The 23,970-nt window shown below is 40.4% G+C and overlaps 1 protein-coding gene across 2 annotated transcripts in view; it reads right to left on the reverse strand.

Annotated features, from left to right (window-relative positions):
* The window catches only part of ANKRD28 (ankyrin repeat domain 28), a 234,173-nt gene extending 215,206 nt beyond the window's left edge, over window positions 1–18,967 (reverse strand). Inside the window, exons 1-2 of one of the 2 annotated variants that reach the window (XM_075062432.1) lie at window positions 18,686–18,846; window positions 7,995–8,051 (exon numbers count right to left, since the gene is read on the reverse strand). In XM_075062432.1, coding sequence (XP_074918533.1) covers window positions 7,995–8,051; window positions 18,686–18,712 — 84 coding nt within the window. In that variant the 5' untranslated portion in view covers window positions 18,713–18,846. Of the gene's footprint in view, window positions 1–7,994; window positions 8,052–18,685 lie in introns of both variants that reach the window. The other variant, XM_032801146.2, reaches the window with a different exon arrangement.
* Window positions 18,968–23,970: the final 5,003 nt, after the last annotated feature.

Raw genomic sequence — 23,970 nt, forward strand, 5'->3', positions numbered from 1 at the left:
AGACCAAAATACAAGTGGTTTCCATTTCACCAATATTGTTTGTCCAAGCAACGAGGGGAGGGACAGCTCAGTGGTTTGAGCATTGGCCTGCTAACCCAGGGCTGAGAGTTCAAACCTTGAGGGGGCCACTCAGTTATTTTTAGGTTCTCGTGCACTACCAACGATACAATATGAGAGTTACAAGTATTGTAAAAGAAATGTTCAAATAAAAGAAAAAATGAAAACACTAGTTAAAATCCATAAGAATATTCCTATTCATATTGTTTTACAATATATACTTATAAAAACAAAACAGAGTGTGGGACCACGTTGCCTGATCATATCTTTAACGGAAAATGGTTGACACATTAATAAATCTTGTTCTAAAGCAATGGAAAGAGAATTAACAAAACTGATTTTTTCTCAACAATATTCCAGTAGAAACAATCAGTAAAATTTTCAATACTTCTTTCTGAATAACCATAGCTTATTAGAACAATTATTGAAAATTAAACACATTAGAGTCATTTCTTTACTATTAAGGGAAGTAAATAAAACAGTATTTATCTTCTTAATACTCTTCTTTTACGGACGAGGATGCCACCTAAGCTTTCCTATAATAAATAGATAAGCTCTTTGAAGAGCACACTTAAAGATGGGGGGAGCAAAAGTGTGCTCTCTCTCTCTGAGCAAACTTGGAGCGCCTGAAAATGCTCACATGAACTGCAACATTGTGATTTCACACTCGTTTTCTTTGTCTCCTCAACTTTCATACTGCTACTAAGAGACAAAGACATGCCTTTGAGTAAAAAAACTAAATCGATTCCAATTCCTCACTCCCACCGAAAAATACCAGTTTCAAGAGCAGTATCACTGATTAGGCATTAATAGAATTGTTTTATGATTTACAGGAATTATCCCTGCAAAAAAATGCAAGCTCTGAAAGACTGCCTGCCAGCAACTCTAGAGGCAGAAATGCTGAGCTACAGATGAAGCTGCATCCTCCTAAAGGCTTAGCCAATGATTGGCAGCTCAAATATGAGTGATAAACATGATATGAATACCTAATTAGTTTGATGAGCATCCTAGTATCAGAAGACAACTCCAGCATGTTCTCCTGGATATGTTTTTGATAAGAAAAAAGCATTCTTCGCAGGACAACAGAAAAAAAGTAATGAAAATGCCTTAGTAAACTTTCAGTAAGTTTCTAAACAACAGAACCTTGCACTTCCTTGGACCAGACATAAATAGGTTAATCAAATTTTAAGACCAACTCTGCCTATATTGAGAATTAAAAAACTTTCAAACAATAAATACATACATGATAGGGAGGGCAGCAAGTGTTGATAGAGTCCAGGTTTCTCAAAGACAAAATGTTCAATTTGTATATAAAACTAAGTTCAGCACTTGTTACAAAACTGGTTCTACTCAGGTAGAAAATGTTAGTGAAAGAACAAATCGAGGCCTGATTATGTCACATCAGCATTAAACTCGATTTGCTTTCTTTAGTGATCACAGAGCTTCAGTACTGCAGATAACTAAGGGAATTATCATAAAGAGACTGAGAGTAGTTGTAATGAGCAGTATCATAACAAACAGAACAAAAAGCACTCGAGTCCAGCTGAAATACTAGGCAAATAAGTGTAAGACAGAAGACACTCAAGAACCTATAGAATAATAGTATGTACTCTCAAGTACACACATGTTCATCCCTTAAATATTTTAAAAGTGTTAGTTTTCACTTAAAGTGTTCCAGATAACAAGGATAAGGGCAGGGTTTTGACAAAAATAAACAGAAATTTTTCCTTGGCAAATGGGAGCTCACATACCAATTTCTGCCAAATTTAAGCTTATTTTTTTAAAAAGCATACTGCCTTTATTTAGGTTTAGATTAGATTTTTATCAATAAATATCAGTGAACAATTTCACTGTACATACATAAACTGACAAAAATTATTTCCATCAACAATAATCTAAATTTACACATAAGCAGAGAAAATCCTGCTTGAGAACTTAAAACATATATAGAAAAATCTTAAACCAAACTGAAGTGATGTTGACAGTTTGTGTTTTAACAGTTATAAAGCTTGTAACTTTTTCAATCTCAACATCTAGTCATTAAATAATTGACACACACACACCCATAATTACTCGCAACTAAAAATTTAAATCCACAAAAACCAAAAAAAAAAATTTACATCTATTTTTAAGCAACTGTCAAAATTATAAAAATATAAAAATCCAGTTCTGCCAGCAAAGCCTACTGTTATTGATTGTTGCTGACCCTCTACATGTGAACGAAATGTGAATTAATTCAGGACTGTTTAACTCAATCTGCAAACAAAGTTTGAAACCAGAAAAGTGTGAAGTGCCTAATGTCCAAATCCTGGCCCCACCACACAGCCCAAGCAACCATGCTGTGCAGTGGGACATTCCTCTGGGAGTACAGGCCCACTCCACAGTAATGGCAATGCTCTGTAGCTTCCTCTCCAACCAGTGTTAGAGTACACTCTGTGTCACTTAGCTTTCCCTCCCCCAAGCAGAGAGGACTGATGGACATGTCTTCTGCTGTCAATGCCAAAGCCCTTAATTCAGATCTTAAACTTTGCTTTCAACGCTAAAGAGAATTTCCATTTCACCCTTCTTTGTCCAACAATGACAGTCTGTCACCATTAAAATAACAATGCCTCTTCTTAAATCCTTATTCTTGTGTTGGTCATCTCCAGCTACTGCAAACAACCTCTGCCTTGACTCTCCATAATTTCAGGAAGTCTGCTATGAATAGACTTTTTTGGACAAGAAATAGGATTACAATCTCTATCATTCACCAAAATTGCAGCTCTAGTTTTGAAACTTCCCAAAGACCATATCATCATGGCTTGGTTTGCCAACCTGTTTACTTTTTTTTTTTTTTTTTTTTTTGGGGGGGGGGGGGGACAGGTGTATTTACCATGTTCTTTAGACACTTCCCTTGTGCTACCCCATATTGAACATTCCCACATGCACATAAACCACTAAACCCACCTGCTGAAAATGTGCTTCAAAAATCTTGTTTCTTATCTTAGAACTGACTTGACTTTTCGCAATACTGTTAGAAACACCACAAAGCATACTGCATCTTGTAGAAGAAATTAATACAATATTAAGAGTAGCATATCATTTATCACCATATGTATGTTATTTAATATGCAGAGATTAATTCCTCAAACATGAATAGCCAAAATAGGTAGTCCATGGATTCTCACAGTCGTATTCTTTTACAGATTCTTTTCTACTGTTGTTACTTTCTTCAGACCAGCAAGCTACTCCAGATTTTGCTATCCTGTTAGATTTTCAATTGTTCAGGATTTTCTTTTAATTATATATTGTAGGCAAGTATTTTATGCAAAACCACCTTTTCCAGCTCACATCACCCAAAATAATCCCTAATCCAAAGAAAGCTGCCAACCGAACTTTTCCTTCTCTATAGCTATAGTTAGTTATCAGTGTCCATTTGTCATCTTCTGTTTTACAGTATTAATCACCCTCCTTCAATCACTGCACCTTTAACATCTTCATTTTTTATCCTTTTTATTCTTTGTTCTTCACTTCAGCAAATGTATAAGGAGAAGGCATTCTGAAAAGAGGTTTGATTGAATACCAATGTTATGCCAACACTTGTACAGTACAACCTCAGAGTTACAAACACAAGAGTTATAAACTGACCAGTCAGTCACAGACCTCATTTGGAACTGGAAGCATGCAATCAGGCAGCAGCAGAGGAAAAAAGGCAAATTCAATACAGTACTGCGTTAAATGGAAACTACTTTTGGAAAGTAAATGGAAAGTTAAAAAAAATTTGACAAGGAAACTGTTTCTGTGCTTGTTTCATTTAAATTAAGATGGTTAAGAGCAGCATTTTTCTTCTGCATAGTAAAGTTTCAAAGCTGCAGTAAGTCAATGTCCAGTTGTAAATTTTTGATGTTTTGTTCTGCGTTACAAACAGACACCATTCCCGAGGTGTTCTTAACTGTGAGGTTCAACTATATTCATTAAGAGACTGTCAAGCTACAACTTTATCATGCTTGCTTTTTCAGGGGCAACTACACCTCTACCCTGATATAACGTGGTAAAGCAGTGCTCTGGGGGGAGGGGAGGGGCTGCGCACTCCGACAGATCAAAGCAAGTTCGATATAACGCAGTTTCAACTATAACACGGTAAGATTTTTTGGCTCCCAAGAGCAGGGTTATATCGGGGTAGAGGCGTACTCTCAATGTGCAGAGAGCTCATTAAAGCAACTCATTTTGAAATCTACTCATTGTAGTGCACCAGTGGTCCCCAAAGTTTCCAGGGTCATACCCCCCTTTAACTGTGTTTGCCCCCTCCTCCCAGAGCAGCTCTGGGGGAGTGAGGAGAGACAGACAGGAATAAAGGGGCCAAGGCGGGGCCACAGATGGGGGTATGGGTGGGTCCAGGAGCAGAGCTCGGTGGCACTCCCTCCCCGCCCTCCTAGATAGGCTGGCCCAGGCCTCAGCTACACACACTCCAAACATTCCTCCTTGCCCCCCAAGAGGGGCACACCTCACAGTTTGGGGACCTCTGTACTACACCTACCCTGCAATCCTCCAACTGATTTTTGTTGTTTGATAATCACATTCTCGTTTCCAAACACTTAAAGTATCATCAGATATTCAAAGGCCCTAAACCAAAGTCCATTTTAAAGACTAATTGACTTTTGGATCAAGTCAAAACTAAAGATTTCCTCCCTCTACAAAAATGCCTAATTTATTGGGATTCAGTTAATTACATGTGAAGCAAATAAAACATTTGCACACAAGAGCAATTCAGCTGGGGTCCTTTTAACAACAATGGATGCTATACGGACACGAAGCATCAACTAGCCCATATATGATTTGATATTCCTGCTTCCTTTAGAGCTGAGGTTAAATACATTTTCTGCAAATTACAGGAAACTGCCACCTCTCCTTAGAGACTGATGTCCAATTATCTCTTTGTTCCCCTACTGTATTTAATATTTGTATAGCAGAGAAAGATAGCTACATCCAATTTTCATTTTGCATTACAGTTGAGAATTTGTTATTTCTTTATAAATAACTTACTGGTGGGAACAGTTACTAAGTAAAGGTGTGCATAGGTAAAAACATACACATGTTCAGCTACACAAAGATATTAGAATTCACCAGGAATAACAGGCACAGCTTCTGTGTGTTCTTGGAGTTATGACTATGTATCAACAACTACAAAGGGGAAGTCAAAGACGACAAGACTTACTGTCCATACCTACTATGGATTGAGGAAGATGACGAAGTAGGCCCAAACTACCCGGGAAAGATGGTATAGTAAATAACTGGATTCCTTACACAGAGGCGCCTCCTGGGAGGCCTGTTGTCTCATTTTACACTAATATTTGTATTGTAAACACTGGGTGGGCGGGGCAGGGAGACACAACACTATCTTTTCATATATGTGGTACAATGGAACTGGACTTCCAGGTATTAACCTGAATACAAATTTAAACAATGGTAATAGGAAAACAAAGCAACCCAGCTATCCTAGAAGGCACAAAGATTCTCCTTGGGCCAGAGAATTACTAGGACACAGAGGCAGAAATGACAGGTTTTTGAACTGAGAACTAAACAGATTTTCCCTCCCATGCCATAGGTAATACTCTGACTGCTTAGTCATATTAGTTTAAAAGTATGTTTAACATTTTATAATTTTTACTAAAAAAAGCTTTATTTCCATAAAGACAACCTGAACTCTGTGTGATAGCTTGTTTAGGCACTCTTAGACTTCTTCAAACAGAAGGCAACTGTCTTCAGATCAAAAAGGAAGCCAAAAATGGGACTGAGATAATAGACATGAGTACACAGTCCAAGGAAAGACTCCAAGCCCCTACCAAGAAGGTGCTGAGAGGAAACCGGTTTTGAATGGTAGGTAGCATGGGGACAACAACAGGGGAGGAAAACATGGGAAAAAAAACCTGAAAGATGGTAGGTGTGATTACAAGTGTGTTGCAAATGTAAAGTGCTGTTATTGTTTTGGTGTTTTCCTCCATTAGTTTAAAGCTAAATATTTAGATTGTAAACACAAACACACAAGAATCATATTAGACACTAGGTGCCCTGACAATTAAAAACAATCCACAACCAAAACAAGCAAGCAAAAAAAAACAATTAGTACCAATTAGTAACAGAAAAGAAAAAACAAGCTTTCCTGCTTTTTCAGGTCCCAAAGATTTCTCAATTTGGAATGAATTAGTCCAAAGGAAGAAAATCTTCTGCCGGTGTAGAAAGAATAAGATACTGCTGTTAAAAGTGAGATCATCATTTCAACAGTCTCTGAATCCAAATGCTTAAATGACTTCCACCAGTTCACTGACGTGACTCTCTTCCCTTAGCTCTGAAGTTTATTATAGTTGGCATTACGGAGAGATGATTGCTGGATGTCATGTCATAGCCAGCTCCTCTTCTTCAGCAGTTAAGGTTTAACCCTGGTACAGAGTACTGAGAATATTGGCAAGAAAATGAGCTGGAGACAGTGCTTGTCCCATTCGTTTTCTTAATGCTTGTTATTTAACTCTTTCATTGCATATTTCTCTTTTTAAAGATCTCACTCAGTTCCTTCCAAATTTCAACAGCGTCAGCAATAAAACACCTATTTCCCTGCACTTTGTTCAAGGCTACAGAAATAGGCTTCAGGGTACTTGGCACATCTTCAACATTTCTCTTAAGCCCAATGTTGAGAACTTTGGCTGTGACAGGGCCATCTATTTTTTCACGATTTTGTTCACAAACTGTCATCAGATTTGGCCAGTTCTTGATACAGTGCTCAAAACAGTCCACTACTGAGTTCCATCACACATCTTGTGGGAGAGTTAGCTTGGTTCCTCCAACTTTTTTCAGAGCAGCTGCTGCAAACTGGTTGTTATGGAAGTATTTTGCAATTTTGACAATATTAACCTTTATTTCTGGAACACTGAAATCTTTGGCTAGGAGGCACATCAAATGAGCACTGCAACCGTATGTTATTAGCTTGGGACTCTCTTCTAAATAATTTCTTCTCATCTTAGATACATTTGCAGCATTGTGTGTGACCAAGCTGCGTACTAGACATTTGAATTTTTCTTCACAGTTTCTTATAGCTTTTACTCCTACTTCTTGTAAGTATTCTGCTGTGTGTGCATTTCCTGATGTATCAATTGTTTCCGTAAGGAAGACATTCCCTTCTTCTGTTGTCACACAAGCACATACAACAGGATCATCGTGGACACTGCTCCATCCATGAAGACTCAGGTTAACAATTTCACCCTCTAGACCTTTTGCACACTGCTCAATTTCTCTTTCATACACTTTATCTAGCAATTTGCCTGCAACATCTGCTCTGTTGGATGGATTGTATCCTGGTCTTACTGACTGAACCATGTTAATGAAGTGTGGGTTCTCAATCATACGAAAAGGAGAGTCTGTTGCATAAACAAACCGGGCAATTTTTTCATCAACTACCTCTTTTTGTAATCTGCTGGTTCTTATCACAAACTGATCTAAGGTTGTTTCTGGATAATGGAGATCCCCCCACACACACACACTTTTTGCTACAGGCGATATACTGTGGCTATGTGACATACATGTGATTGAAACACTATTATTGGCAAGTAACTCTGAAACTATAGAAAATGATGGTGATCTTGAAGGTGGATAGTCTTCAGAATCCTGTATGTTGAGGATGGGATTCGCCTAAACAAAGTAAGTCAATGCAGTTAATTAATTATTACCACCATATTGCTCATTTAGTATCACTCACTGCATTCACTGACACTCAGTACGACTTTAAAGTTGAAATTGTAAAAGGAAGATCCGTCTATTTCAGCTTTTTTTAAAATCACAACTGCATCTAAAATGATAGTACCATATAGTTGTTACTCTATTCTTTGCTCAAACATGAGAATTCAAGAACAGTTAAGAAGGAAGACAGTCCTTAAGAAAGTAGTATGCAATAAAAAGAGTTTACCAACCTGAACATCCTGCATATTCAGACATGTTCCTTTCATCAACTTCAAGGCAGCTTCCTCCTGAGAAAAAATACTTCTCATGATGTTGTTTCATTAGGGCAACCAGGCTTTGCATTTCTTTGTTGCACTGTTTGCATTTTGCACGCATGCCTGTCTTACCCACAGGTAGAAGAACGTCATTAAAATATTCCCAAACTGGGTCTCTTACAGCCTTCTGCCATTACAGGTTTTCCCCTCTAGTGAGAGAATAGTATGATAGATCTCAAATCAATGAAGGCTACACTAAGGCCTGATCTACACTACGCATTTAAACCAATTTTAGCAGCGTTAAACCGATTTAACGCTGTACTCGTCCACACTATGAGGTCCTTTATATCGATATAAAGGGCTCTTTACATCAGTTTCTGTACTCCTTCTCAACGACAGGAGTAGCGCTAAAATCGGTATTACCATATCGGATTAGGGTTAGTATGGCCACAAATCGACAGTATTGGCCTCTGGGCGGTATCCCATAGTGCACCACTGTGACCGCTCTGGACAGCAATCTGAACTCGGATGCAGTAGTATTACTAACCATCTCTGCTATCATACAAAAGCAAATGAATGCTGCTGTGTAGCGCTGGAGTATTGCCTCTGTCCGTGGCATCCAGTACACATACGGTGACTGTAAAAAAAAAAAAAAAAAAAGCTGAACGGGCTCCATGGTTGCCGTGCTATGGCATCTGCCAGGCCAATCCAGAGAAAAAGGGCGCGAAATGATTGTCTGCCGTTGTTTTCCCGGAGGAAGGAATGACTGATGACATTTACCCAGAATCACCCACGACAATGATTTTTGCTCCATCAGCCACTGGGCTCTCAACCCAGAATTCTAAGGGGCAGGGGAGACTGCGAGAACTATGGGATAGCTATGGAATAGCTACCCACAGTGGAACGCTCCGGGAATAGACGCTAGCCTTGGACCATGGACGCACACCGCCGAATTAGTGTGCTTAGTGTGGCCGCGTGCACTAGACTTTATGCAATCTGTTTTATAAAACCGGTTTATGTAAAATCGGAATAATCCCGTAGTGTAGACGTACCCTCAGAAAGACCTCAAGACTTCTGGAATATGCTGCTCAGTTTCACTTTTGTTTCTCTGCCTGTCTCTCCCTTCTCACATTTATCTCCAGACTTTTTCTCCTCGTCCAGACCTATTCCGCCCCCAACAATCTTCTGTTTGTTCAACTTTTTGAAACTTTGCACTTTTAGATAGAAGTAAGAGATTGACTCTGTATATACAAATTTGCAGAGGCACAACAGGATTGAGGTATTTTACTTCTCACCTCTACATTCTAAATTTATTTAAAAATATTTTTGCTGTTAACAAGCATGTTACATCTGGAGAGACATACACAGTTTGAGAACTGAAAAACTAAGCCTCTCTGATGGTATCTTTTAGACTGAGCATTGAGTCAAATTGGGTAGATAGAAAGATTAACCTAAATAATCTATACAGAAACCCCGGAACCTCATGAGATTGGGTCCCTAATCCATGAACTATTGGAACTCATTTACAAACTTTCTTAAATATTACATGAATATATTGTCTCTTACTATAGAATCAGAATTTATAACCCCTACTCCATTATGAGATATCTTTGAGCTATAATACATCTTAATTAAAACCATCTTTAGATAGGATTTTTCCTCAAAAAAGGTATTTTAATCAAAAAACTGATTTAAATAATTTTTTTTAAATCATTGATTTTTATCTACCCTACAGGGAAGTGTTGTTCCCACTGTACAAGGCACCGTATAAGGCACTCATCTGGAATACTGTGTGCAACTCTGGTCTCTGCTGTTTAAGAAAGATATATTCAAATTGGTACAGGTGCAGAGAAGAGCTACCAGGATGATCAGAAGTATGGAGAACCTGCCTTACAAAAGGAGACTTAATGAGCTTTGTTTAGCCTAACAAAACGAATGCTGAGGGAAGATATGATTGCTTTCTATATATACATAAGAGGAACAAACAACAGGGAGGAAAAGGAGTTATTTAAGTTAAGGGTTAATGTTGGCACAAGAACAAATGGATTTAAACTGGCCATCAGCAAGTTTTGGGTTGAAATTAGACAAACATTTCTAACTACCAGAGGAGTGAAGTTCTGCAACAGCCTTCCAAAGGGAGTAGTGGTGGCTAAAAACCTAACTGCTTTTAAGACTGAGCTTGATAAGTTTATGGAGGGCATGACATGATGAGGGTGCCTACAATGGCACATAGCCCATCCACAACTGCTATTTGCAAATCTCTCTAAAATGGCCAGAGATGGGACACTATATGCAGAGAGCTCTTAGATACTACGGAGGATTATTTCCCTGGTGTTTGGCTAGTGGGTCTCACCCACAATCAGGGTCTAACTGATCACCATATTTAAAGTCAGGAAGACATTTTCACACAAGTTAACTTGGCACAGACTCTGGGTGAATTTTGGTTGCCTCAGCCACATGGGGCATAGGTCACTTGCTGGTTTGAACTAGAGTGAATGGTAAATTCTCTATAACTTGAAGTCTGTAACAAGATTTGAAGACGTCAGTAACTCAGAGGTTTGGGGCCTATTGCAGAAGTGGATGGATGAGGTTCTGTAATCTGTAATGTGAAGGAAGTCAGACTAGATATCTTGATGGTCCCTTCTAGCCTTGAAGTTTGAGTCTTACAATATATACAGTAGGATATCAGTTGCATTCAAAGATGAGGAGCTGCTTTATTTAGATTTACTTTTAGTTTTAATATGTCAAATAATTTAGTGGTATGATTTGTGTTATACTGTAAGTTATGTAAACACAAACATCATAAATAACTTTAAAAAGTGGTTAGTCACTGTAACTAAGGCAGCTTCAGTCTCCCACTCAAGTTCCAGAAATAGGAAAGACAGGAATAAAAGCAAAAGGAAAATAAAAGAAATATGGTAGAAAGAAGTTGGTAGGAACAGTAAAACAGTAATAGTTTGGCATCACAAAATTCCAGTGAATTAGGAAAAAGACTGTGGCCAAATGCTGAAAGAGATAAGGAAGTGGAAGATATACAAGAAGTGCAGTAGAAGAGTAGACGCATTTCTTCCCCAGTCTGGTCAATGAACAGACTAATAGTTTAGAGCAGGGGTAGGCAACCTATGGCACATGTGCTGAAGCTGGCACACAAGCTGATTTTCAGTGGCATTCACACTGCCTGGGTCCTAGCCACCAGTCCGGGGGGCTCTGCATTTTAATTTAATTTTAAATTATGCTTCTTAAACATTTTAAAATCCTTATTTACTTTACATACAACAATAGTTTAGTTATATATTATAGACTTACAGAAAGAGACCTTTTAAAAACGTTAACATGTATTACTGGCACGCGAAACCTTAAATTAGAGTGAATAAATGAAAACTCGGCACACCACTTCTGAAAGGTTGCCGACCCCTGGTTCAGGAGATGTCAATATCCTTACAGGAAGGAGGGACAGTTTGCTAGTTCAAAGTTCACAGTGACTTTCAGACTCCAGCAGCTAGAGGCAATTTTTCCAGAAGCTTTTATGAAGTTAGCTCTTTATTGTATGATAAACATGGTTTGGTTCACCTTATTTTGTTCCAGATCCTTGGCTACTAAAAACACCTGAAAACCTTCAATTGGATCTGCATAAATGGACCCTTATGCCCTCAGAGGCCTCACTGAGGTCAATAGGATCTGCTCTGCAGATTAGACTGCGGGCCTAATCTGCAGTTTAGGGTTTGTTCAGCTTTTTTTAGTCTCTCTTCTCATCTGAGGAGAAGGTCTTGTTTCCAAGACAGTGGCTCTCAAAATCCTCCCTCCCTCCAGTTGGGGTCCATTTACTCAATGACAGTAAAAACCTGTGACACTAGGCACTCCTTAATAGCTTTATATGTAAGGACCACGGAGTGGAAGCAATCCTGAACTCTGTGTACTGAGATGGATCAGCTATCTCTTCCATAAAGAAAAACGTTCTTTGAGCCACTTGAGCCTGGACATCATCTTGTCAATGCATATGGATTCTGAACCCAAAGGCAACAATTATCAGAAAGTCTGAGGAAAATACTAAGAAAGAAAAATATTTGGATATGTTTTTGATGTCTAATGTAGTTTAGATGCAAGTTTTAAGTGTGGGGGATTGGGTGTTTTGGGTTAGTTGTTTTTTTTTTTTAAGCAACCAAAAAAAAGTTCTTAAGAGATTGGGAGGAGGATTGTTAGTTTTTGTTGCTGCTTGGTATTTTAGATAATTTTTAACCCAACAACAACCTCTTAAACCTAATAGGAAGAGACATGAATTCTCCAAAATTTGACATTTGCATAGGGTTTAAAGAAAGAATGAAAACTGGTATTTCTATGCCTCCTGTCCCAAAACAGCAACTCTTCTCCTCCTCCTTCATCCCAGTGAGAAATTTCTCTTCCTACTCCAATAAGGAACTAGTTTGGATGTTAATCCTTTTTAGAATTCACGCCAGTAATAAAGTTTAACACTAGCAGTAATGAAAATAGCATCCATGTAAGCAATTCAGTGTTCACGAGGACACTGCAAACATTTGTTTAACTGCCAAATGAATAAGATCCATCTTAGTGAAGAGAAAGATATAAATGAGCAATAAAAAAAATCAGGGCACTCATTTTCGAGATAAGTGGTCAACCTAATAGCCTCATGCAGCCACTTCTTATTCTCTGCCTTTCGCCAGTAAGCAGAGTCTGACTTTTGGGAAATAATGCATCCTAAACATAGCCTAATGAGTAGTCCAACAGAAAAGTAAAATATGTTGGCAAGTATGCAGTGCACAGATGACCTTCAATGTTCACTATCACAGGCCATAACCTTCTCCCCTTCCCTGGGGAAAGAAAAAAACCCAGGATGTGGATCATTTAAATACTGATGTCTTAAAGGAACAGCCAGGTCTTTAACAGTTATAATGAAGCAGTGTTCAATGAGTTTTGCCACAAGTAGCCTGTTGCTAGAATAGAACAGGATGAGTGGCTACAGATTTTGATGGAAGAGGTCTCCAAGTTTCAGTTAAAAAAAAAGTGTACAGAAATTAAATGTACTGACAGGCATGTAACAGACTCTATTGTGGAAAGCATGGTCTTGCAGGTCTTCTGAAATTAAAAATCATTTATCTATCTGTTTAGAATAAGCAATACTTGACAAAACATTCTGATGCATGCACACAACCTTAATGTCTAGAATTTTGTAAAAGTTAGTTAACAGGACAAGTAAATTCTTGCTTACTTGCTCAATGTTATCTATGGTTTCCTAATACTTCTATGACTGAACTCTGAAGAAGACAAACAAGAAAACTATTTGGCTTTCAAGATACCAAGTCCACAACTCAACATATTCTCTCAAACAACTAAAAAGAGCTATGAGGATTAACAAAGAGGAAGTTTTATTCATTAATCGAGGCATACCAGAATGCAGAGTAAACTGCAACTACAAGTAAATGCAGTCTGTAGCATTGTCACCTCCATTCCAAGTGGAGGGAAGGCAGATAGGAATACCAACCATTACCCACGAAAATTGTTACGCCGTTCTAGCATATTCCAGAAAATGTTAAGTATCAGAGGGATAGCTGTGTTAGTCTGGATCTGTAAAAGCAGCAAAGAGTCCTGTGGCACCTTATAGACTAACAGACGTTTTGGAGCAGAGCTTTCGTGGGTAGCATCCGACGAAGTGGGTATTCACCCACGAAAGCTCATGCTCCAAAACGCCTGTTAGTCTATAAGGTGCCACAGGACTCTCTGCTGCTTTTACTGAAAATGTGGCACTCTTGCACCAAAGTGATGGGCACAAAAAACAGAGCACTGGCTGGTGCCAGATGTGTTTAGGATGCCACCCAACAAGGTGCATGAAGTACAGCATAAGTTTGTACAGAAGCCCCTCCCCCCTAGTCAAGCAGCCTGGAACTAAAGGAAAGGACTCAATATACTGAAAGGATCTACTTTCCACAATGATTTGCAGATACTCCGCTATAAAAAGTTAAACATCAGGTTGTTTTCTCATCATTTGCTTGGCTGTAATAGAAAAAACATTTACACATTTCAAAAGTGTGCTACATTCATCACATGCAGGATCTGAGCCTAAACTATTAACGTCTCTAAAACTGCTATGAAGAAGCATCTTGGACCAAATTCTGGCCCTATGAGATACCACAGCTGCATAAGCTAGAACTGCACAGCCCAGTTTGACTCTATAGGTGAAATCCTTCCCCCCACACCCCCACTGTAGTCAGTGGGAGTCTTACCATTGACTTCAATGGGGGCAGGATTTCACCCTGTGAGTTCAACAAATATCCTGAGGGAGGGATTTCTAACCACACATGTTGCCATATTACACACTGGATGACTTCACAACCCTTTCCTTCTCTAAATGTGTCTTCAGGACCCACTTCTGCTGAAACTAATAGTAGCTAGGAAAATGGCCCAGAAACCCAAACCAAACATGTTTAAATGATAAGTAACAATAAAAATGTGTGTGCTGTTGGCTGATGTAACCTTATTAATGTTCCCTTTATCCTGTAACCCCTTTCCTTTCTATTGTTAGCTCTGCTGGAGAATAGAGTGACAGTTACACAGTTAACATACATCCCTTCTAGATCATCTGAAAGCTTAACACAATTCAAGAATGTCATAGGTGAAACCTAAATTAACCCCAATAGAAATCAACCTAAGAAGAGTATCAGAAGTGCTCTGCAACGTTTATAAAATAGGCTGATGTCCAAAGAAGCAAGTCACATTTCTAGCTGCATTGACTAGGGAAAGTTACCAATCTCTGCTGAACGAATGAGAATGACCTTGCATTTATCTAACATTTTATTAATTGGATTGTACAGCAATCCATGGCAATCATTTTGCCCACCAATGACGTGACGCCATCCCTGGAGTAAAACACAGAACCTCTAACAGCATACAAATAACTTCAATATAGTATTTACTTTGTCATACGTTAATGTAACTAATTTACATAACAGAATAGTCTTCTGCCAGGATAATGGAGATGAACATCTCTATTCTTATGAAGAGAGGCAAGTTTAGTTTGTTTTTTAAAATGAGTAGAAGATTGGTGACACCATTTTCACATCTCATTCAAAAGATATCATCTCCTTTAGCATAGTATCTCTGGTCTGGAACATTGGTTCAGTGCTGACCCAGCAAGAAGAGTTCCACATTAGGATTAAAGAAGAGAAGTTTCAATCCAAAACAAGTTTGTTATACAATTGTTTTAGTATTTGTAGGACGTGCAGATGTGATACTCTAGAAACAGAAGTTCTCTATCCACAAGAGTTACAAGATTATCAACAGTACAAACATTTTGTCATTCTACTACAAATATACCTGAACCCTCTAAGGAAGGATCACTGATGGAGAATAAACTACATTATTCCTTACTCTAAATTTTTCAATCCTTAATTTCTGTTAAAGTTGACAAGGTTGCACTAGCTAATCCAGACAGACGTCCAGTAGAAAGTAGACTGAAATCAATGTGTTTCTCATAGAAGAAAGAACAGACAGATAGCAACTAAAGACTTGACCCAACACCCACTGAAGTTAACAGACTTGCCATTTATTTTAATGAATGCTAGAGAAGACCTTTAGTTTGACTGCTAGTAACAGAATTAGTCAGGATATTCAGTTCTTCACTTTAGGTACCTATTACCAGCACTATGATCTATGTAGTTGCATTAACACAGCCACAACTTACAGTTACCGAATGCTGGAGTTTATAGCTTGGCAGCCAATACTAGAAATGATGCAGCATTTGACGCTTCCATTAATTTGGTACCCTAGAATAACTTCTTCCTCCAAACACTATGCCTCCAAAAATATGCATTAATTTTCAGGTAGGGTTGGTCAATGACAATTTAAAACAAAAAACCTAACACACTTTAACGGGGCACCTAACTGGTAGAGCATCACAAACTCTAAATGAGACATGTGAGATGCTATCATAGCAGATCACTGAGACCAATCCAAAAGATGACTGTTTGAGTAGCAAGGTGAGAGCATCGTGCCACCAGCTGAGAAGAGAGCAAGATCTTTCATCTCATAAATCTTCGTTTTGCTAAGGAGCAGTATATCCAAAGGTTATTCTTACTATAAAAAGAAAACTAATTGTCTATTATTTAACAATTATGCATGCAACTCAATAAACGGGCTTAAAAAATTACACGCCATAGCAACGTGCAATCTCTTCCAAGTTCTCATGCACTGATTTCAACGATAACTGGCACTCAATTGTTAAAAAACACAACTCCAACTATTAATATATCTTTTTAATAACATCTTTTCTTCAAAAGATGCTTCTATCCCTCGCTCTTTGGAAATGAAAGTATACTTTCATACCAAAATATCTATGCAAACTGACACTCTTATAAATCTGTTTCATTTCTCCAAATTAATTATTCTTCATATTGTGGTAGTCCCCAGAGACCAGGCTCCAAGCACACTACTATTTTGTCCTGCTGCACAGTGATGAAATTCAAAGAGATATTTGCATGCTATTGCACTGATGTGATTATTACTTCAGAAATTATTTCATACTTAGGGCCCCTGCAAATTCATGGCCCATTTTGGTCAATTTCACTGTCAGAGGATTTTTATAATAGTAAATTTCAAGATTTTACCTATTTAAATCTGAAATTTCATGGTGGTATAATTGTATGGGTCCTGATGCAAAAAGTTGTTGTGAGGGGGGGTCACGATGTTATTGTAAAGGGGGTGTGGTACTGCTACTCCTACTTCTGCGCTGTTGCTGGCAGTGGCACGGCCTTCAGAGCTGAGCAACTGGAGAAGATGACTGCTGGCTAGGAGCCCAACTCTGAAGTCAGAGCCACTGCCAGCAAGATGGGCAGCATGCTATGGTATGCCGCCCAGTTCTGAAGTCAGCACAGAAGTAAGGGTGGCAATACCGTGACCCCCTAAAATACCCTTGTGACCCTCCTGCAACTCCCTTCTGGGACAGGACCTCCACTTTAAGAAACACTGGTCTCCCCCCCCCCATGAAATCTGTATAGTATAGAATAAAATCACACAAGACCTGATTTCACAGGGAAGAACCAGATTTCACATTTTGTGAGGCGTTTTTCATGGCCATGTTCATACTGTACATGTACACCAGACAGAATGGAATCTCTAGTATGAAGTGCTTACATGTCACATAAATATGTATAAATTGGCTTCTCTTCTCTGCTTAGTTAAAAGAAATCAATATAAAGTGATCATAAAATTAAAGCCCAAAATAACTATTAAGAATAGTAAATGTATTTGAGGTCTTATAAGACTTACTAATCAAATTTCAGGTCTTCCATTAAAACTGAGTTTTTGTTAACTTATTGACCACAGTCAAGACAATTATTATTTATAATTCAGTAGCCTCAGCCCCACCTTGCTAGGCACTGTGTTTGTTTATACAGAGGGCCCCTGCCTAAAAGAGCTTACAATTTAAGCGTAAAACATGATGGACATGGATACAAATATACAGAAAGTGCAATGTAATGGTGAGATACCGGTTAGCATGATAAGCAGTGGTCCACAGCACACCAGCTGCTTCACCACTGCCAAGTTTTTTTGTAGGCATCACAGCAGACTGTTTTAAGGCGGACAACATAGTGGGCTTTGTAGATTTTGAATTGAGATGACTGATGCACAAAGGGCAGCATGATAGAAAGCACAAACATCCTAAATCAAAACTGGTACTATTTGCAAAACATAGGTGGGAGGTCAGCATCTTCCTACTGTATAAGGAAAGAGAAGTAAGCCAGAGAAGACCTTAGAAGAGAAGACAAATAGATTGTGTTTGAAGGGGTGTAGGGGGAGAGAGAGCTACTGAAGGGACACAAAGGTCTGTAATGTGGTCAAAGCAACAAGCCAGGAAAGTTATCTTTGTAGCAGCATTTTAATTGGGTACATGGAATAGGATGAGATTTGTCAAGGCCAGCAAGGAGGAGTTTGCTGAACGCATGAAATGAAGGCCTGAACCAGAGCTTTAGCTGTGCAGCTTCAGAAGACAGACCAAATCTTGGAAGTGTTACATGGGAAGCAGGCAAGATTTAGACACAGTGCCAGACCAGTATCAACGTTTGCCACTAACATAATACCTTCCTTCTCCACAGCATTTTACAAAAACTGAATGGTTCGGATGATCAGGAATATTAATCACGCCATTAAAGCAGGACAGACTTCCAGCGTCAGGGACACTAGAGCCAAAGAGAGCAAGGCAGGTATCTTTTTAAAGTGATCGTGGTGAAAGGCAACCACATGTCAGCGTGTTATTTAATCCCCTTAGACACTCTCACACCTCAGCGTGTGGCCGGGAACGAGGGGGCTGGGCACGTGGGCGGGCAGGGGCAGACGCCCGCCGCCACCTGTTCGGCCTGGGCCGGTTACCAGGGAGAAGACGGGAAGCTGGGACAGGCAGCGCCAAGCTCGCTTGCTCCCATCACGGATACGCCGCAGGATAAGAGACTCGCCCGCACCGAGCACATACCCTCCCAGCGCGGAGCGGCGGGCACTGAGCCCGGCTGTGCACACAGGGCACGGCAGCCCCCTCCCCGCCCGCAGCCGCAGGGCCTCCCGTGGAGCCTGTCACACACGTAGGGGGCGCACCCGGGCCAGGAATGGAGGAGGGAGGCGGCGGCAGCAACCGCCGCCGCCGCTTCATCGCCCTTCGCACCCACCTGCTCGCGGAGTTTAAGGAAAACCATGACGAGGCCGCCACACCGACCAGCCGCCGTCTCCGGCCGCCAACTGACTCCGGCTGCCCCGCCTCCTCCGAGGGGCCGATCCGCCCGTGCGCAGGCCACTCCCCCCGCACTGGGCGCCGAGGGGGAAGCCGTGGGCCCTGAGGAAACGCGCGCGCGGGGATGAGGAGGGGGGAGTCCCCCTCCTGCCCCGCCCCCTTCTCAGAGGCAGTTTCCGGAAATAGATTCGGGCAGCATCAAAGCGACTCCCCAGCCGCCACCGTCACTCACCATCAACCACGGCGCTTATTGGGCCAGCAGCAAGGGTCGGGGCGGAGTAAGAGCAGCGCCGATTGGCCGGGCAGAAGAAACTAGCGTGTGATTGGCCAGGAGCAGCAGCGGGGGTGGGCAGGGCAGGTTCGGGGCGTAGGGCGGGAGGTGAAAATACCGAGGTGGGCAGGAGAGAGGGTGACGGAGGTGAGCGGGGGGAGGGGCTGAGCCTGTATCAGGAGCTGCAGTTATCCCTCTCCTGCCCCGCCGCCGCCTGGGGAGAAAACCCCGAAGGCTCCGGGATTGCCGCTTCTGCCACCAGATGCGGGTTCATCTCCCTCCCCCAAAGCAGTGACTGGCATGGGAATGGGGACCCAGCCTCCGGGTGCCCCAGTGACCTTGAGCGCCTCTACTAGCCCGTCTGGCACCGCAGGCGCGAGGTTTGTCATTAGGGTGACCATACGTCCCATTTGGGCAGGACAGTCCCCTTTTTTAAACCCTGGCTTTTTTGCAAGAATGGCCATTTGTCCCCTTTGCTCTTGCCAGTTGCACGTGGCTCTGATCAGTCGCCAAGAGCAAACAGAACAAATGCCCAGTTTTGCCAAAAAAGTGAGTTGTGCCCCCCCCTCCCCATTAGTGGGATGCAGCAAAACGTTTGGGGAGGCCAGTGGTGACATGAAGTGCTGGGTAGCGGGGCTCGAGCAGTCAACCTTGGGCAGTGCAGGGATCAGCCCCAATCCCTGGCACATGGGACTGGAACGAGCAGCAACACCAGGTAGCTCTGGACAGCCCTGTGCGAACTGTGATGTCAGGCACCTCAGGCGAGCCCCACACAGTGTCCCAATTTTACTTTGGTTAATATGGGCACCTTACTTGTCATAGAGTGAGGTTTGGAGTGTGGAGGTGGCAACCAAGGTGCTGTCATGAGGCCAACTGGAGTCTCCTCTATGTCTGTGGGGGTGAGGGGAGAGAGTAACTGTTTATGTTGCCTGGATTTTAAGGCAAAGTTTCAGAAGATACAGAAGATATTTTTCCAGAGACTGTCAGAGAAGTTAAGTAATGTGGGAAGAAACCAGTATTTTGTGAAACTTTTATTGAAAATAACCAGACTCTAACTTGAGATTCATTTAGGGTCAGATACCAAGCTCTTTATTTATGCTCAACAGCATCTCACTCCACCAGTGGGCCCCATTTAGCCCAATACAGCTGAACTCCTGGTGGTCACCAAAGTGAGAAGGAGCTACTTAAACTGCACTCATCACCATTGTATCTCAGCATCTTGTTTAACATCTATCATGTAAAAAGCAACGAAGAGTCCTGTGGCACCTTATAGACTAACAGATGTATTGGAGCATAAGCTTTCGTGGGTGAATGTGCATGCATGTGATGAAGTTGGTATTCACTCATGAAAGTTTATGCTCCAATACATCTGTTAGTCTATAAGGTGTCACAGGATTCTTTGTTGCTTTATACAGATCCAGACTAACACGGCTACCCCTCTAATACTTGACATCTGTCATGTCTTACTTCTCTCATCCTCTCCCCAAAGGGAGAAGTACATGCAGTGGAATGTCTTGATTGGTAAGGTTTTAGAGGGAAGAGCCTCTAGGCCCAAGCGTGAACAAATAGCTTTGTTATTTAACTATGAATGCTCAGGGTCAGTTCTAGATTTTGCAGAGTCCTATGTTAAGATATGTTAGGTCTCTGATATGATGGTTATTCTCCAGAGGCCTCAGACGTACACATACCAAAAAGGGGTTATTTTTAGGAGCTGGGTATTTTTAATACATATGTTGCTATGTATTTATGTTAAAGAAGGTCAAAGAAAGGAGCCTTGCACTTATCAAGGAAGGTGGAAAGGTTTGTGATAGTCCTTAGTTCCCAGGGGACTATCACACTCTCAGACCAGCTCCTGAGAAATGTTTTCTTTCTCTCACGCACAGAAGAGCTATATTCTTATTATAGCTAGTTCCACTGGGCCAGATAAGCATAGTTATCAACCAGAGTCTTCATCCCAGTACTTTAGGCAGTAAAGAGAGTACTGTTTGAAACAGGACTACAGTAATGTACACTATGGAAATTTTAGTGCACATCAACAGGGTCCACCCATGCCAGTTAGTGCACGACACTCTGGTGGGCAGTAGAATTTACATCCCTGATGGTATACAGTAAGGCACCGTGTAAGCGAGCCCTTAGATAGCCTGAGCCCAAGTCACTGAGTGCCTTAAAGATAAGGGCAGATATTTTGAACTTGATTGGAAATTCTATCAGAAGCCAGTATAGGGAATAGAGGACAAGTCAGATGTTTTTGCAATAGCCTGTATTGCTGAGGAGACATGCTACAACATTCTGTACTAGTTGGAGTTTTCTAAGAGCTGAAGGCATCATGACCTGGTATATTTCATTGCTGTAGCCAGCCAAGAAGTGATAAAGACACCGTGGGTAAAAAACAATAATTTTTAAAAATAATTTTTATTTAAAATGGATTTTTCTGATTAAAGTTGAGTTCATTTTTTTAAAAAGTCGATCTAAAATTAAATTTGAAATTATGACAACCTATAGTAAAGCCCAAATTTACTGTAATCTATTAAAGTAATTTCAATTAAATTAAAAAATCATAGTCAAGCAGTACATGTTTGCAGCCAAAGTTTTAAAGGCAGTCAAACCATGAAGCATGTGGAAATCACTGGCTAAGTACCTGGAATCAGAGTTTGCTGAAGTGCTAAACAAGCTTTTGAAAGCAGTAGCTGGTTCAGGAGGTGCAGAGAAGATGTTTTCTTCATTTCAATTTATCCAGTTAGTTCAGTTCAATTATTATTTTTTTCAAAGTTGGTAAACCAGTCTGGAGTTGAAAAAGCAGTATAGCTTGTTTTCCTCTTGCCATGTATGATTAAAATGAGGTGTGGAAAGATGAGCTCTACTAGTTCTAATCTTGAAGGATATCAGAAAAATCAATTCAATTCACTAACTACATATACTTTATTTAATAAAAATAAGTTAGTTTTAAATGCAGAAGATATTTTGATAAGCTTTTTGATCTTATTTGTCCAGCACATTTAGAATAGTCTTATTTAACTAATAAACAAATTTGAAAAGCTGTTTTGTGCATTTTAAGTGATTACTAATGTCCATCCAAATTTAGCTTGACACAGATGATGAGTTAAAAATTATTCATCGTCTAGTAATTAAATATTATTCACCATTTTCTGACATAAAACATTTGTGTAAAGATTATATTTAGTCGCAAATCAACATGCTTTAATGGTTACCAATCAATGACAATCCATCTTTCTTTAGGAAAATAACTACAAAACTAAACAAATGCAAAAAGATTAAAATACATTTTAAATCAAGGTTTTCTACTTACTGATTTAAATCACTTTGAATTAAATCAATCTACCCTGGACAAAGGCATGAATAACAGAGGCCAGATCATCATCAATTAGGAAAGGATGAAGTTTCCTAGCCAAGCATGACAGTGTTAATGAGGAATCCAAGAGCATTCCTAAACTACAGACAAAGTAGTTGACCAGTTATCGATGTGTACCTTCAACCAAAGGAGACTGCTCTATGGCTGTAAACTCTTTACAATGCTTTCCTCTTCCCACCCCATCAGCTCTGTCTTACTCAGGTTCAGCTTCAGACACCTTTTCTTCATCCAGAAGCTGATCTCATGCAGGCACTGGGCCTTCAGGGTGATATTGGTGTGGTTGTATGTGGTGAAGGACAGACAGAACCGTGTGTCACTTGAGTCCATATTATCTGACCCAGTGGTCCCCAACCTTTTCCTCTGGCAAGTGCCAGACGAAGGACCGTGGCGGCAGTCGAGCATCCACCGAAATGCTGCCGAATTTCTGCGGCATTTCAGCGGTGATGCCTCTCGATGATGTCGCTTGGTGTAGTTCAAATGACAGCCAGCACAAGATCTCATTAGAGTCTACAAGGGATGTAAGGGATACATAAACATTCTGCTGACCTTCAGCACAGGGAGAATTTCATCCATAATGCTTCGTGCTGTTTTTCAGCACTGAACAAATCTGGAAAGCTAGTGCAAACATTAACTGGAAAAAGTTGCAAATCCCATTTGAGACTCTGATAATAAAAGATTTTTTACACTACCATATATACTTATACTAACTAGCTGTAAAATCAAAATTATTCCTAGGAATCCAATTAATAACTATCAGTGTGAAAACAAGCCATTGAGCTTACTGGGTGGCGGGGAGGACATCTAAGAGCTTGTCTACACTTAAAGTGTTACAGCTGCACTACAATAGCGTTTCAGTGAAGACACTATCTATGCCTATAGGAGGGCTTCTCCCTCGGTGTAGGTTCTCCAGTTCCCCAAGAAGCATAACTAGGTTGATGGAAAAATTCTCCTGGCTACACTGGGGGTTAAGTTGGTTTAACGCGTCACTTAGGGGTGTGGATGTTTCATATACCCAAGTAACGTAGGCATGCTGATCTAATTTCCTAGTGTAGACCAAGCCTAAGACATAATAGCTGTTAGAATTTGGCACCTTCTGTGCACCATTTCCCTCAAACATATGTAACAACTTAGACATCATGAATATAATCATTCTACATAGAAAGACCCAGACCTTCATATGAGTTTGCCTTTAATCTGTATTCATAGACTCAAGGCAAATACCCTGAAAATGGCTTTCTTGCCCTGCCCAATGTATCACGTAATGGTCACTTTACCAAACTAGATTAAAATTAAATTACATTTAAAAAAAAAGGCACACTTTGTGGGCTGCAATCTTGCAAACTAAATATTTTCAGGCTAGGTCAGTATTGGAATGAAGGCATCAAAACAGTGGGTGCTACCTTAAATGGTTTTAGTGGATTAGCACGTGACCTTCCTCCCACTCAAGAAGAAATTCACCTCTGTGTAGAGTAGCAGTTCTCAACTGGGTATCTGTGAGCCCTTTCAGGGGAGCCACGGGGCCCTGCAACTAAAACCGGTGCCCCCACTCCAAAAGCCGGGAGTGGTGTGGGACTGATGCCAG

Source organism: Chelonoidis abingdonii, chromosome 2 (assembly GCF_003597395.2).
Source record: "Chelonoidis abingdonii isolate Lonesome George chromosome 2, CheloAbing_2.0, whole genome shotgun sequence".
Lineage (NCBI taxonomy): Eukaryota > Metazoa > Chordata > Testudines > Testudinidae > Chelonoidis > Chelonoidis abingdonii.